The 15,886-nt window shown below is 49.9% G+C and overlaps 1 protein-coding gene across 2 annotated transcripts; it reads left to right on the top strand.

Moving 5' to 3' along the window:
- The first annotated feature begins 7 nt into the window (after window positions 1-7).
- Window positions 8-15,776, top strand: MIEF1 (mitochondrial elongation factor 1). 2 transcript variants are annotated; one of them, XM_027540727.1, is made up of 6 exons: window positions 8-184; window positions 2,627-2,983; window positions 8,575-8,725; window positions 10,398-10,575; window positions 10,774-11,036; window positions 11,564-15,776. In XM_027540727.1, exons 3-6 carry the CDS (start codon window positions 8,582-8,584, stop codon window positions 12,368-12,370), a joined length of 1,392 nt encoding a protein of 463 aa, XP_027396528.1. In that variant the 5' UTR covers window positions 8-184; window positions 2,627-2,983; window positions 8,575-8,581; the 3' UTR covers window positions 12,371-15,776. The 2 variants fall into 2 exon arrangements, with proteins under 2 accessions (XP_027396528.1, XP_027396529.1); XM_027540728.1 differs by lacking the exons at window positions 8-184; window positions 2,627-2,983 and having other exon boundaries at window positions 7,886-8,725.
- The last annotated feature ends 110 nt before the right edge of the window (window positions 15,777-15,886 follow it).

Raw genomic sequence — 15,886 nt, 5'->3', positions numbered from 1 at the left:
CTAGGCAGGGGAGACCGGAAGTCCTTCAGCCACCGTCGGCTTCCCGGCTCCCTTCGGTTCCTCCTCTCAGCTCCGGTCGCAAGGTCGTGGCCCGGAAGTAAAGGGGCCATGTTGGTGGGTGACCCTAGGAGAGGTACCGGGCGAGAGGCGAATCTCGAGTAGAGGAAGTGCGCGCGGTCCTCAGGTGAGCGAGGGGAGGAGTGACGGCTAGGGCTGGGGGTTCGCCACGCCTTCTCTCAGGGTCGCTGTTTGAGTCCCCAGCCCGGCCGGGGCCCACACTACGGGCCTGATCACCGGGGGTCTCGCCCCAGCCTGCCCTGGGTTTTCCCCTGGAGGCCGCTCCGGGGCCTCGCCCCAACCTCCGGAGCTCTCCCGGTGCCCCAGAACCGGCCTGCCCCAGCCTCAGGGTCTTTCCAGCCTGGTTCGGTGCGATCCCCCCAGGTAGGGGGAGGACCTGGGGACCCTCCAGGGCCCAACCGCCCATTCGCCTGTCGACCTTGTAACAGCTCTTGCATGCCAGTCCCCTCCTACTTCGTAAAACACTTTACTGTTGATTTCTGGATTCATCTGTCCCACTCAGGGAGACTGGGCGCCGAGGGGCGCTCTTCTGCAGTTGAGGGTAAAGGGATGAGGACGGTGGCTGGCTCACCCTCGCGCAGCAGGCTCGCAAGGCCAGAGGCTGACGGTAGCTGACTTTGGGCCCAAAGTTTAGACCTTTTTACCAGTCAGATACCTCTCCCATTCAGTCTCATTTCTTTATTTCAGAAAGAGGGGTGATCATTTTTTCCACACAGGGACACTGTGAGCGTCCTTCGTTATTTTTTGAGCCCTCGGTATGTGCCAGGCGCTGAACTGGGAAAGTCTGTACAGCACCTAGAAGTGCTGTATGCATGGTAAGATCCCAGCCCACGGTAGTTTTCATTCCACAGGCAGGCAGAGTCGGGGTCGGAAGTGCACCCCCCCCTTTACAGCCCTGCCTGTGGGCGAGTTACTTCTCTCTGGCAGCATCAGTTTCCTCCACTTAAAATGGAGATACTGGTGACACTAGAATTGTTGATGGAATGAGATGTCACGTGGGACCTGCTTGGCCAGTGCGTGCTATAATAGTAAACAATCAATAAACATTAACCATTGTTGTTATGAACCCTGTCCACTTCATAAGTTCTCAGTTTAAATGTGATAATGGATGACAAAGCACTTTGCAAATGGTAACACTCCTGGTTCTGTAAGGGTTTATTGTTACTGAAGGTAGATGATGGTGGTTTATGTATAACTAAATCTGATACTTATTGAACATTTACAAACACACAAGGGGAGGTAGCATTAATCATAGCTGCCACAATAGATGGCTTGGCATATGCTGAGTGCTATTCTAACCACATTTAATCCTCATACTAACCATATGGAAAATACAGTTTTAATCCTCATTTTACAAATGAGGAACTAAGGTAAGCCCAGAGAGGTTAAGAAACTTGCCCAGGGTAATTAGCTTACTAAGTGTTGGTGCTAGGATTCAAGTATGACTGAGGCCCCTTGTGGTGAAGTTATATTACGTGTGCTTCTTCCCTGGTGGCTCAGATGGTAAAGAATCTGTCTGCAGTGCAGGAGACTGGGGTTCAACCCCTGGGTTGGGAAGATCCTCTGGAGGAAGAAATGGCAACCCACTCCAGTTGCCTAGAGAAGCTAGGCTCCAGAGGAGCCTGACGGGCTACATACAGTCCATGGGGTCACAAAGAGATGGATGTGACTAACTAATATTTTTACTTCCTTTCACTTTACATGCGATATCTCAGGCAAGTTTCAAAATAATCCTATGAGGTAAGTACTATTAGCATAAAAGTACATAGCAGTATATAAATGTAGATAGCATTATTTCTATTTTACAAGTGAGGAAACTGATGCTCAGAGAGGTTATGTACTTTGCCCAAAATCATATGGCAGGTAAGTGGCAGAGCCAAAATTCAAGCCCAGGTAGTCCAGCTTCCAGTCCCTGACCTTTCAGCGTAGCTGGTAGTTTCCCAGGAGCAGGAGTCTGTAGGCTGGAATCTAGTCCCGGCCCTGCCACTAAGTCACAGTGTGACCTTGAGGGGGTCTCTGAGACCTGGATTAAGAACTACAGAATTACTGGTGACTCAGATGGTAAAGAATGTGTCTGCAACAAGAGAGACCTGGGTTCAATCCCTGGGTCAAGAAGATCCCCTGGCAAAGGGAATGGTTACCTACTCCAGTAGTCTTGCCTGGAGAATCCCATGGACAGAGGAGCCTGGCGAGGTACAGTCCATGGGTTTGCAGAATCAGACATGACTGAGCAACTAACACTTTCACATTTCACTTTCATAGGTCCTTCTGGGCTTTCCTGGTGACTCAGCGGTAAAGAATCCACCTGTCAATGCAGGAAATGTGGGTTCAATCCCTGGGTGGGGAAGATCCCCTTGGAGAAGGAAATGGCAACCCACTGTAGTATTCTTGCCTGGAGAATCCCATGGACTGAGGAGCCTGGCAGGCTACAGTCCAAAGGGTCACAAAGAGTCGGACACAACTGAGCAACTGAACGAGAACAACAGTGTAGTTCCCTTCTATCATTAATTCTGATTCTAGGCTTCTCTTTCTTCCCTCCTGTGTATAGCTTGACGCCCAGCCCCTGTCAGTCCCCCATGGCCTCATGGAGCCGAGAGGCGGTGCTGAGTCTCTACCGGGCTCTGCTTCGCCAAGGCCGACAGCTTCGCTACACTGATCGAGACTTCTACCTTGCCTCCATCCGCCGTGAGTTCCGGAAAAACCAGAAACTGGAGGATCCCGAGGCCCGGGAGAAGCAGCTGGAAAAGGGCCTGGTCTTCCTCCACAGCAAGCTGGGAGGGATCATTTAGGATCCTCTCCTTTCCCCTCCCATCCTAATTCCAAGGGAAAGAGGACACAGGTGCCTTCCAGAGACACGCCTGCCTCTCTCCCACCTCCACCTCACAGATGCATTAAGAAGTCTCAGGTAGGTAGGCCTGTGTTCCTGTAGGTTTCATTTTTTCTGATACAGGGGACCAGGAAAGGGAGAATCTTTCCTTTTAGGGGCCAAAGTTCTTCAGGCATACTGAAGGAAATACCAACATAAATAACAGAATGTTCCCTTATAAAATGCTCCCAGTTAAAAAGGCCCTTAGTTTCAAGTCCTACTAGGGATCATTTTTCTTCATAGAACATTTAATGTATGAAAATGCTAGAAAAATTACTGGTTAAAACTTAGATCTTGTTCCATCTGGCTCATTCTTCAGTGGATTCAGTTCTCTTGAGGATTAGATCATGTTCCCCCAAACATAACTCTGTGGTTTAGTCACATAAGTCCAGTCCTACTCTTTGTGACTCCATGGACTGTAGCCCACCAGGCTCCTCTGTTCATGGAATTCTCCAGGCAAGAATACTGGAGTGGGTTGCCATTTCTTTCTCTGAGGATCTTCCCAACCTGGGGATTGAACCCAGGTCTCCTGCACTGCAGGCAGATTCTTTACCAACTAAGCCACTGGGAAGCTGTAAACATAACTATACTCTGTTTCAAAAGTCTCTAAAGCAAGTATAGTGTCCAGACCTCAGAGGACTGCCTTCGTGGCTCTGCTGCTAACAACTGTGGGATTTAGGGCAAATCATTCAATCTGTCCAGGCCTCCATTTCCTCATTTGTAGATGAAATAGCATCCCACTCCAGTATTCTTCCCTGGAAAATTCCATGGACAGAGGAGCTTGGCGGGCTAGCTACAGTGGGGTCGCAAAGAGGACACGACTGAGCACCACCACTAAAATAGTACCCACTTCTTCAGCTTATTGCAAGAGTTAATGAGAAAATGCGCAGAGTGCTTCAATGGTTCTTGGCCAGTGGTATGTGAGCTCTGTTTCCTGTCATGCCAAGGTGACCAGCAAGTTCCACTGTAACCTGATGACTGTATTTAATTCAGCAACTAGATGGAGAAACAGTGGAAACAGTGTCAGACTTTATTTTTGGGGGCTCCAAAATCACTGCAGATGGTGATTGCAGCCATGAAATTAAAAGACGCTTACTCCTTGGAAGGAAAGTTATGACCAACCTAGATGGCATATTCAAAAGCAGAGACATTACTTTGCCAACAAAGGTCTGTCTAGTCAAGGCTATGGTTTTTCCAGTGGTCATGTATGGATGTGAGAGTTGGACTGTGAAGAAAGCTGAGCACTGAAGAATTGATGCTTTTGAACTGTGGTGTTGGAGAAGATTCTTGAGAGTCCCTTGGACTGCAAGGAGATCCAACCAGTTCATTCTAAGGAGATCAGCCCTGGGATTTCTTTGGAAGGAATGATGCTAAAGCTGAAACTCCAGTACTTTGGCCACCTGATGTGAAGAGTTGACTCATTGGAAAAGACCCTGATGCTGGGAGGGATTGGGGGCAGGAGGAGAAGGGGACGGCAGAGGATGAGATGGCTGGATGGCATCACTGACTCGATGGACGTGAGTCTGGGTCAACTCCGGGAGTTGGTGATGGACAGGGACGCCTGGCGTGCTGCAATTCATGGGGTCTCAAAGAGTCGGACACGACTGAGCGACTGAACTGACTGAATTGAAGACAGGTGACTGGAGTTGAGACTGAGCCAGGTCTAGAAGGACATCCAATCTCCTGTTGAGGAAGTCGTGATATCTGATGAGGGGGTGGTGGGCACCACAGCTTTGTCAGCCGGGGAGTGGTGTGGATGAGGGGTCAGGGCAGGGGCAGCATGCAGAATAAATCGGTGAGAGGCCCCAGAGTGGGTGAATCTGAGCAGATGAGTGGAGGGACTGAGGCGGTGGGGTGGCTGCATGTAGGTGCAATGTGGGCAGCAGGGGACTTCACCAAGTGGGGGCTGGTGTAGCAGGAGGAGGGAGGATGAAGGATGACTTTGAGGTGGAAGGCATGCCAGCTGGGTGGAGGGTACTGTTTTCAACAGAGAGGGAAGGCAGGAGGAGCCATGTGGAATGGTTTTGGGTTGATTGGCAGACCTGCCTTTGGGAGTAAACAGCAGGTACGAAGTGATGCCCACTTCCCTGTGCCTGCATAGGGAAAGTGGAAGTGAGTACTGAAGACTTTGTGTTCAGAGTCTGTTTTGAGTGTGAGTCGCGTTAAAGGTTGCTGCCACTACCTCCTCCAAAAACCAAAAAAAAACATAGACTTAGTAGCTCACGGGTGGAACAGATGCATCAAGTCCTGTCTGTCAAGTACTGCTGGCCCTGGGGGCAGTGAATGAGCCAGAATGGTCCTGGGGCATATGGTCTAGTGGTGCGTGGAGCACAGATGGGTACAAGGTGGGGCTGCAGGCTGTTTGGGACCCCTGTAACCTGCACCCCAGCACCGTGAGCTCTAGGTTCAACTCACGACTGCACAGCTTACTCGCATGATGACTGACCTATGCCTCAGTTTCTTCATCTGACAGGGGAGCTTACAATGTGACTGACCTCATGGGATTGTTGTGAAGAGTAAGAGAGCAAAGAGGGGGAAAATGCCCAGCACATGGTACATGCTCAATGTATGTTAGTTCTTATCATGTATACTTAAACCAGGTCATGTTTAGTTCGAATCATATGACCTTTTCAAGTAAAAGAAGTTGGAATGTTCAGAGTTCTGTGTCGTCATCCTAGGAAGCCACAGGGCCAGTGTTACTCATCACCGCCACTGTCAGTACGCGGGGTGGTGAGTATGTCCGTTCCCATTCTTGTGTCTGAGGAGGCAGGTTAAACACCGTGTCTGAAGTGTCAGCAGAGTTCACATTCTGCATCCTCAGCCCTGCCCACTGGGACAGTGGTTCCTTCTCTTTTTTTAAATACTTTTAACTAGTTGTATGTGTACAGTTCAGTCGTGTTAAGAATATTCATCTTATGATGTAACAGATCTCCAGAGCTTTTTCATCTTGTAAAACTGAAACTAAACCACAGGGCTCCTTCCTAATTGCGCAAGGACCCAGGCTCCTTCCCCCTGGTTAGGCAGAGCTCCTACCCCTCACTGGCTCCCAGCTAGTAGAGCACGGCCTGAGTGGAGGGTATACTGTGGATAAGCAGTTTCAACTGGAACAGGTTGAGTTCAGTTTTAGAAACTCTGATCTCCCTGGGGGAGCTTGTGGGTGTTCTCTCTTCTTGCTGGTTGCTAGGTCATCAGCACCACCTGGTCCTTGGATGGGGCAGGGAATATACTGCGCTGGTGTAGAAAAGCCTTTTCCCAAGTCTGCTCAACGTAATAGTTTTGGTCTCAAGCCCAGGATGGCATCAGTGTGGGTTTCAGAGACCGTTCCTGGCTCCATTTCAGAAGGTGAAATGGACCTCACAGGACAATCTGGATTGCTGAGTGCCTTCTGAAATGTGACCTTTGTCCTGTGGATGGAAATCGTAAAAGACTTGATAGCCCACGTTCGTAGAGTCCTTTAACAGTTGATAAAATGTTCACGTGCAGTATTTTAGTAGCTGTGTTGTCCTTACTACAACCCTGTGATTTAGGCCGTGCCGGCGTCATTATCCCCTTTACATAGCTGAGGGGCTGAGTAACTCATTTGAGGTCACCCAGCTAGTTAGTCAGGGCTCAATGGCAAGTTCTCAAGATTTCTGACTCTAAAATTTAGCCTCTTCTGTCGTGCCACCTCACTGCCTCATTCTCACCAGCCATCAGAGGGTCAAGGACTAAATGGCCCAGAGAGGCTCCTTCCAGCTTCCGCACAGGGGAGCTGGGCCCTTCTTGCTCTGCTGTATCATATGCAAGGATCATTTAGGAGATGGTTCTCCCTATTGTAAATATATCCCTAAAGAGCCTTTTGTTTTAAAAGAAATAAAACAGTGGTTGGAATAGAAAATGGCAGCCCGCTGCATTATTCTTGCCGAGAGAATTCCATGGACAGAGGAGCCTGGCGGGCTACAGTCCATGGGGTCGCAGAGTCAGACACGACTGAGCGCACACAGAACAGCGCTCATCATTCTGTATGGGGACTGTACCTGTCAGCTTTGTCCTGATTGTGTTAGTTTGTCTCAGTGGCTGCTGGAGGGACGATAATGGCTGGAGTTCCTGCCTGACCCCACCTGCAAATACAGTTTCCCTCTTCTCAGCCTTGCTTGCTCTGAGCATTTGAAGTGGAAGTGTATTTAATTTGGCGAAGTCTCCCATCCTGTCCCTGAACCTGAAGCGTCTACTAACTGCAGAAGGTAAGAAGAGAACAGAAAAGTGCCAAAGTGGTGAATTCTAGTTCGAGAAAGAGTAAGGCTCGACTGCAACTGCTGCTGAAATAAGTGGGGTCAGAAATACTCCTTCCTTGTTGAGGAGGGCAGAAGCACGCGGTGTGAGGTGAGCAGTGCTCGGTTGTAAGGGTATTCGAAGGAGATCACTTCACACTGGTGGGCGCACCAGCGATCTTGCCTCTCTGTCCTCCCATTCTGGGTATACGGGTGAATGGTACACAACTGTTTACAGGGAGTTCCTGGGATACAGGGCACGGGGGGAAGAAGCAAGCAGTGTGAAGCGCCATGCTCAGATCTGAGCCACTCTGTCATCCCTCATCTGGGTTGGGCCCAGGGTTTTAAGTCCATGGGAAATGGGTTTTTGGGAGGATGAGGGGAACTTCAGTCAGGATGACCCCATTGTTGCCAGGGAACGAAGGTGAGCTCACCCCGCGTGAACCCTGTACGGAGGCCAGCCTCGTCTGCACTGTGCCTGTGAACTCCACTCGGGGGGCCACATTTTCAGTGCATTTTTCAGGTGCATGTGAACGGGTGGATTTTCTTGTTCTCCAGTTAGCAGCTTAGTCTCCAGCAACCGTCGTGTTTATTCAGTCTCTGCCCCAGAGCCAGGCTCACCTGAGCTTCTCATGGTCCCCTGCGCACTCTCCCCGAGAAACAGCATTTGTCAAGTGGGACTGTCCGCAGAGAGTTCTTTTCTTCTTTGGCCCTTCCTCACACATGGACTTGTAGTTACACCTCCGTGTGCCAGGGTATTCAGTCCGTGTCATCGTTGTTACCGTTGTTCGCAGAAAGTTCGCAGAATAGGAACAGTTTGATCTGGGCGAGGGTAGACATGATAGTGGAGGAAAAGCATCACGCTAGGAGTCGCGAGTTGTGCACGTGGCTCTGTCATCCCTTTTCTCTGAGCCCTCTGACAAGTCACCTCCCTGTGTGTGAGGGGATGTGATGGGACTAGATGGGCCACCTCTAATTAAATGAGACCTTCTCTGCTCTTCTTTCCACAAGCAGTGGCCGAAGGATCAAAGCACTATCTGCGCTACAGTGTTGGGAAAGGGGCCGGAGGATTGGGTTTCATGGTGGGGTTTTCACTCTAACACAAGAAAGGGTTGACCATGAGCTTAGTGCTCTCTATAATCTCAATAGACGGGTGGGGTGGTTTTCCCATAACTAGCATGATCATTTCCTCCGCCTGCATCTAGGTACATCCAGGACACACTACCTCCCTCCTGGCCCTCGAGTGTGGAGCCCTAGAGTCAGGAGGATTTGGTTTGCTGGAACTCAAGAGTACCCTGGACTGGCCCAAAGCAGGAGGGAGGAGGAGGTCTGTTCTCAGGGTCGCAGATGGTGACAGCTGTGTTCTGCCTTCGTCCTCAGGTGCGCGATGGCAGGCTCTGGTGAGCGCAAAAGCAAGAAAGATGACAATGGCATTGGGACGGCCATCGATTTTGTACTCTCCAACGCCCGGCTGGTGCTGGGGGTCGGAGGAGCAGCCATGCTGGGCATCGCTACGCTGGCGGTTAAGCGGGTAAGTGCACTCAGCCCAGGCCAGGCACTGGAGAGGTGGTGAGGCTGCCAAGTGGAGCTGACCTAGAATAAGACCGTGATACTGCTAATGGGAATGTAATATGGCAATTTGACATTATTAGACAAGACCTTAAAAGAATTAAGTAAATGTGCTTCTAGGATCCTGTTATAAAGAAACTGTTGGAAATACAAAGAAAGAAGTTTATCCCAGGGTTAAATTGCAAATAACCAAAATAGCTTCTTGTGACCACCTTACTTAAAATAGCAGCACCCTCACCACACATATATTTCCTATTTCCCTTTCCCGCTTTACTCTTAATTAACACCTGTATCTGCCTGCTTTTGCTTGTTGATTATGTATCTGAATCCCTGTACTGGACTGCAGACTCCATGAAGGCAGGAATTGGGTTGGGAAACTGATTTATTTTGTACACCTAGAACAGTGCCTGGCACAGAGTAGCCATTCAGTGATGTGTTTGTTAAATAAATGGATTGGTGTTTGACATTACGGTGCATTGATAAGGTACAGTGTTGTATCATCAGAAATTGTACCATATTGTTCAGCCCTGATTCATTCTTAGTGATACGAGGAGTGATAAAAATGACAAGTAAAAAATCAGTTTTTTAAGGTATATATAGAGGAAGATTGGAGAAGGCAATGGCAACCCACGCCAGTACTCTTGCCTGGAAAATCCCATGAACGGAGGAGCCTGGTAGGCTGCAGTCCATGGGGTTACTAGGAGTCGGACACGACTGAGCGACTTCACTTTCACTTTTCACTTTCATGCATTGGAGAAGGAATTGGCAACCCACTCCAGTGTTCTTGCCTGGAGAATCCCAGGGACGGGGAGCCTGGTGGGCTGCCGTCTGTGGGGTCACACAGAGTTGGACACGACTGAAATGACTTAGCAGCAGCATAGAGGAAGATGCTAATTATATAAATACATATTTCCAGAAAGAAATATACCAAAATATTAATAGTTATCTTCTGGTGTGACTTCCCTGGTGGCTCAGGCAGTAAAGAGTCCACCTGTAATGCAGGAGACCTGGGTTGGGAAGATCCTCTGGAGGAGGAAATGGCAACCCACTCCAGTATTCTTGCCTAGAGAATCCCTTGGACAGAGAAGCCTGGCGGGATACAGTCCATGGGGTCACAAAGAGTCGGACACGACTGAGCAACTAAGCACACAGCACGGCACTTAGTCTGTCAGACCCTGTCATGTCCTGAAATGGGTACTGAGGCCCCGAAAGCACCGATGGGGCCTGACTCAGATGTCAGCCGCTCCTTGTGGGGTCCGGCTGGTGCCTGTGCCCCCAGAACAGAGAAGTGGCCCTGTGGACAGGCCCGGCAGGGGCACAGGTCTGACCCACGTCAGGGAAGCCCTGGGGCCTGGGTGGAGGAGGGGGTGTCCCCGAGTCACCCAGCAGGGTCTTATGAATAGAACTAGTAGAAATTCTGAGTTTTTTTTTCTGGGTTGTGACATTATAGATAAATGTGTTTCTTACTTATTTATATGATTTAGTATTTCCTGAGATTTTTCTGTGTGGAGCAAAGCATTCCATAATCTAAAATAAAATGACATTACTGAAAAGTAGTAGTGGAACTCAATATGGGAGAACTGGCGGGAAGCAGGAAAGAAGGTCCACATGCTGGGTCCTCTCTGCTCTTTCAGATGTACGACAGGGCTATCAGCGCCCCCACCAGCCCCACCCGCCTGAGCCATTCAGGGAAAAGGAGCTGGGAAGAACCAAACTGGATGGGCTCTCCCCGACTGCTCAACAAGGACATGAAGGCAGGCCTGAGCAGGTCCCTGCAGGCCCTTCCCACAGGCTCCTCTGCCTTTGACACAGGTGAGGAAGGCTGTTTCCCTCTGGGACTCATCTCGGGCTCTTGGTGCTACTCTTGCCCTCAACATGTTTCTTAAGGACACACGCGCCAGGCACCACGCTGGCCTTTTGTGCTAAGCCCTTCTCCTCTCTGGGGCTGAGGCGGCTGTGGATGAGCAAGCATGGGATGAGCTCACAGGCCTCTCTTTCTTGCCTTGGCAGATACATTCTGCCCGCCCCGGCCCAAGCCATTGGCCAGGAAGGGCCAAGTAGACTTGAAGAAGTCACGACTCCGCATGTCCCTGCAGGAGAAACTTCTCACTTACTACCGGAACCGGGCGGCCATTCCTGCCGGCGAGCAGGCTCGGGCCAAGCAAGCTGCTGTGGACATATGTGCTGAGCTCCGGAGCTTCCTGCGGGCCAAGTTGCCTGACATGCCACTTCGGGACATGTACCTGAGTGGCAGCCTCTATGATGACCTGCAGGTAACCAGGGGGTGCTTACGAAGGGTAGGGTGGTTCTGACCACGATGCTTCTCAATAGTGCCATTGGGGCAGAAGATCAGTGTCCCAGGCTTGCCAAAAAAGATTAGTCTTACTCCTTCTGAATTCTGCACATGTGGTAACATTTGATCCCTGCCTTTAACTCGTTTCAGTCGTAAAACTTCTAGGAAGCTTTTAGAGGCTTCCTCCTTCCTTATTCTTGTTCCAGTTTCTCCTTCCTGGCTTTCTGTCTTCTGGGATCTTGAAGGCATGGAGGATGTTATATGTACTTCTGAGTCCATAAACAGTGGGGTGTGTGGAACGAGCACAGGCTCTAATGTCTAACAGACCTGGGTTTTAAGTCCTCACTCTGAATTGATGTGGTCATGTGCAAGAATTTTTAGTTTCCTTTTTTGCTGGGTTCGGAGGGTGGTGGTGGGGGATACAAGATGGTGAGACCTGTGTTTGGGGAAACTTGTCTCTTGAGGAGATGAAGGTCCCTCAAACCCTTTTTAATTTTGCTATAATAGGTGGTGACAGCCGACCACATCCAACTCATTGTGCCCCTCGTGTTGGAGCAAAACCTGTGGTCATGTATCCCCGGGGAGGACACCATCATGAACGTCCCTGGCTTCTTTCTAGTTCGCCGGGAGAATCCAGAGTATTTTCCTCGCGGTAGCAGTTACTGGGACCGCTGTGTAGTAGGGGGCTACCTTTCTCCGAAGACGGTGGCAGACACGTTTGAGAAGGTAGTGGCTGGCTCCATCAACTGGCCGGCCATCGGGTCCCTCTTGGACTACGTGATTCGACCAGCCCCGCCCCCAGAGGCCCTGACTCTGGAAGTGCAGTATGAGCGGGACAAGCACCTTGTCATTGACTTCCTGCCATCAGTGACCCTTGGTGACACTGTCTTGGTGGCCAAACCACACCGGCTAGCCCAGTATGACAACCTGTGGCGGCTGAGCCTGCGTCCTGCTGAGACAGCGCGCCTGCGGGCCCTGGACCAGGCCGACTCGGGCTGCCGCTCCCTGTGCCTCAAGATCCTCAAGGCCGTATGCAAGTCCACTCCGGCCCTGGGCCGCCTCACTGCCAGCCAGCTCACCAATGTCATCCTCCACTTGGCCCAGGAGGAGGCTGACTGGTCCCCGGACGTGCTGGCCGACCGCTTCCTGCAGGCCTTGAGGGGGCTCATCAGCCACTTAGAGGCCGGCATTCTGCCCAGTGTCCTGAACCCCAAGGTGAACTTATTTGCAGAGCTCACCCCTGAGGAAATAGACGAATTGGGATACACTCTCTATTGCTCGTTATCCGAGCCAGAGGTGCTGCTGCAGACGTAGGGCAGGTGAAGGCCAAAGCAGGTGTCGGGTGCTCAGGCCCGATTCTCCGTTAGAAACACTTGGCTACATAGTTGGTGCCTCACAGGGTCCCTAGGTGCCTCCTGTCTTGCTGGTCATCACCCTGGTGATTAGATTCTAATCTAATGGCAGATTAGAATGCCATTTCTGTCTCCTCTTTTTTCACCTTCCCTTTCGACTTTTGTTATCAAACACTGTGCTCCCTACTCTTCCCCTCCCCATGCTCCAGGCTAGTTTTCCTTGAATGAACTGAGAAGGTGGAGCCCTAGCCTGAGCTGTGGCGACCACTTGGTATTTTGCATCTTGGCCTAGGTCTGTCGTGTCGGCTGTGCCGCCTGCCCTTCTTCGGTGTCTGCTCTGTCTTTCCTGCCTGTTCACATCTTTGTTGCTCTTTTTTCCTGGAGCGCATCTGCCTAATTAAGATGTTGCCTTGCAGTTGACTGTCACTGAAGTTAGGATTGCATGTTTCAAACTCAACTCTGCAGGGAGTGCTCAGACAGTATTTAGGATTTCCGGGGATAAAGCTGGTGGAAAAGCTGGTCTTTGACCCAAGTTCCTGGAAAAAAGAAGCCCACCCCCACCTCTTGACCAATTCATATCCAGAAGGACCAAGAAGGTCTCCTGGGCACCCTTTTGGCTGCCGCACAGGGGAGTGAGGGCTCACGGTAAACTGGATGCAGAGTTATTCGGAGACTGTCTCTCAGTGGCCATTGGTGAGAGTGCAGGTGGGTGAACCTGGAGGTGGCGGTGGGGTCTGCGTGCCTGATGTCTGTGCCTCACCTGGGGCTGCTCCCGTCCGGCGCCGCTGGGTGCAGGTGTTGAGAGACGCGGGCGGAAGGGCTGCTGTTGGCCCCTCCCTGCCGTATTGCTAATGAGGACAAGGCCTTCAAGGACACAGTCTTAGTGCATGAGGTTGACAGGCAGCTGACCATCAATGACCAATTCCTCCCTGTCAGGCCTGCGTTTCTCGGATATTGCCTTAGCCCAAGAACAGGTCCAAGAGCCAGCCCAGTGTGTGCCCTGTGAACATGAGGGAGTGTTTGCTGAACTCTGCAGGCATCACCAGAGGGCAGGCAGACATGCACAGACCTCCTCCCTCCATCCCGTCTCTCACCCAGCACCTGGGGAGATCGGTGCTACCCAGGAAGAGCACATGGCTAGAACACATGAGAGGGAGGTGGGTACTTCCCACATTCCTTCTTGTTTTCTGCTGCTAAAATTGCACTATTTATTGCAATGTAAAAAGTATCCTGAGAGTGGGGAGGAATATTTAATATACAATGTCAGTGCATCTTGTTTTGTGTGGTTTTTTTCCTGTTTGTGGCAGGAGGCTGATGATAATTCTATTTCTGATCTTCCCATCCAGTATTTTGTTCTCCCATCAAATCTTATTTTTATTCTTACTACCTCTCCATCAATGAGATTCTGGTGAAGCTCTCTGCAGCTGTCTCATTCCTTTCCAATGACAGCGACATGAAATGACTCTTTAAATAGCATTGAAACCTTAGCTTCCCTTTGAATTTAAGGTAGAGACTCCTGTCCCCTTTTTTGTCATGGTTTAGTAGGTTGAGCAGTAGGGTTAACATTGGCTATATTTAGAGTCTTCCTGTCTCTTCTCTTACATACATGCAAAGGCCCCCTGAAATGGTTCAGTTGTTCCCTTTGTATGAAGACATTGAGAGAGAATGAAAAACAACAGCCCCGAAGCCTGAGAGAGGTTCTCCCTCTTGGCTGTTCATCAGAGTCAGACCGGGAGTTTACAACGCTCTGTATGCCTGAGTACCACCCAGGGTGACTAGTGTAGAGGCTGTGAGGTGGAGCCGAGCACTGATGCACCCATCTACTGTCATTAGAAGAAAAGGACAGGGCCACGAGTGTTTGAAAAGCATTCCTTCTTGTTTTTCTTCATTCAGAGAAAGGATCTGGTTTTCCCCATGTGAATATTAGAAAACCTGGAATTTTCCCAAGGTGTCTCTGACCAAATTCTATATAAGACATTGGATGGAGACTCAAAAAACAAAAGACTTTAAAGACCAGATCCCAAATCATCTAAGCCAAGTGTAATTGTGATTTGAGTTTATCTCCGAGCACCTTTCTACAGGCAGCTCCGTCTCTTACCTGTTTTCAAAAACCAAAATGCCTAACTCTGCCATTTCACAAGCAAGAATCTCTTAGCGGTCCTCAGAACTAGAAGCAGTGGGAATTCTCGACTCTAGTCCTGGTGGATTTGCTGACTGAGATGGGGCAAGTCCCATCATCACATGTGGATGAAGTTCAGTGCTTTGAGATTCTTGGATGGAGGAGGGGACCCCCCACACACACCTACACACACACACTTTTTTTTTTCATCTTTGGGGAAAGATGTAGGGCCTTTCCCTGCCTTTCTACTCTGTAACTTTCACCTTTGCCTGAAGTAACAGCATCTGCTTCTACTCCATCTGGAAATTTTTTTGCACCATCTAGGTTAACAAACCACATAGTTAGCTTAATGCTTGAAAAAAGACTCATCATCTCGAAAACCCAATCAATTCCAAAGTGTATTTTGGTTTTCCCTGTTGCCCCTTCCTAAAACATGAGTTCAATTCAAAGTACTTTATACTCTTGGTTGTGACTTTTTTTCCAAATAAAAAAATAACTGAAGCTCATGTTTGGAAAAATTGTGTTGTGAGACCTATAATCTTTCCTCTTGGGCTCAGCCCCTGTGGTCCTCCTGTTCATATTCTTGATTGGCTGGTGTTGCTCCCTGGTACTTCACTCAAGTTGAGAACGCAAATGGTTTTGATGAGGAATCAGCTTCGGGATCAAGAAGCCCTGGAGAGGGTTGGGGGTGGGGATGTGTGAGCGGGGATCCCTGCCATGTGTCCAGAGGTTCTGTTGTGGCACATCTTTGAGACTATGACCCTGGCCGAGAACTGCTCTCACAGGACGTGTTAGAACCCTGACCTTTGAGCCAAAGCTTAAAGCCAAAGAGAATGGTAAGAGGACCCAAGACTAGAGCTGTGAGGCGGTAGCCCTCGTAGATACACTTAGCTGATTGGAAGAGGCCAAAATATCAGAGGTGTGTGTTCTGGGGCTAACTGTGTACAGTGCGTTGCTTATCTTTTCATTACAGTCACCTCATGCTCTCTATTCTTCACCCCTGAGGCCAGGCCCACAACATGCCATCCAGTCATTTGCCTGCCCTTCAGTGAGGTTACTATGTCTGGAGGATAGGTTTGGAATCCAGCACCAGTCTTTTCTGTCCTGTCTGGGCTAGGTCCAGAGAGAAGCAGCTTAGCCCTGAGACCCAGACAACTACTATCCTTTTTCTCCTTGAGGGAGGAAATAAAGCCGGGGAATGTGCTGTCTGTCTACAGCACGGGAAGACGAAAATAAAGAGTTTCCAACAGCTTTGGCTTGTGTGTGTGGTATGAAACATTTTCCTACAGGACTGGGACTGGTTCTCCATTTGCAGGTAGGAGACACTTTGAACTGGGTTACCATAATGGAAAGGATGGG

The sequence above is a fragment of the Bos indicus x Bos taurus genome, chromosome 5, assembly GCF_003369695.1.
Source record: "Bos indicus x Bos taurus breed Angus x Brahman F1 hybrid chromosome 5, Bos_hybrid_MaternalHap_v2.0, whole genome shotgun sequence".
NCBI classification, from domain to species: domain Eukaryota; kingdom Metazoa; phylum Chordata; class Mammalia; order Artiodactyla; family Bovidae; genus Bos; species Bos indicus x Bos taurus.
This window is presented reverse-complemented; position numbering and strand designations above follow the sequence as displayed.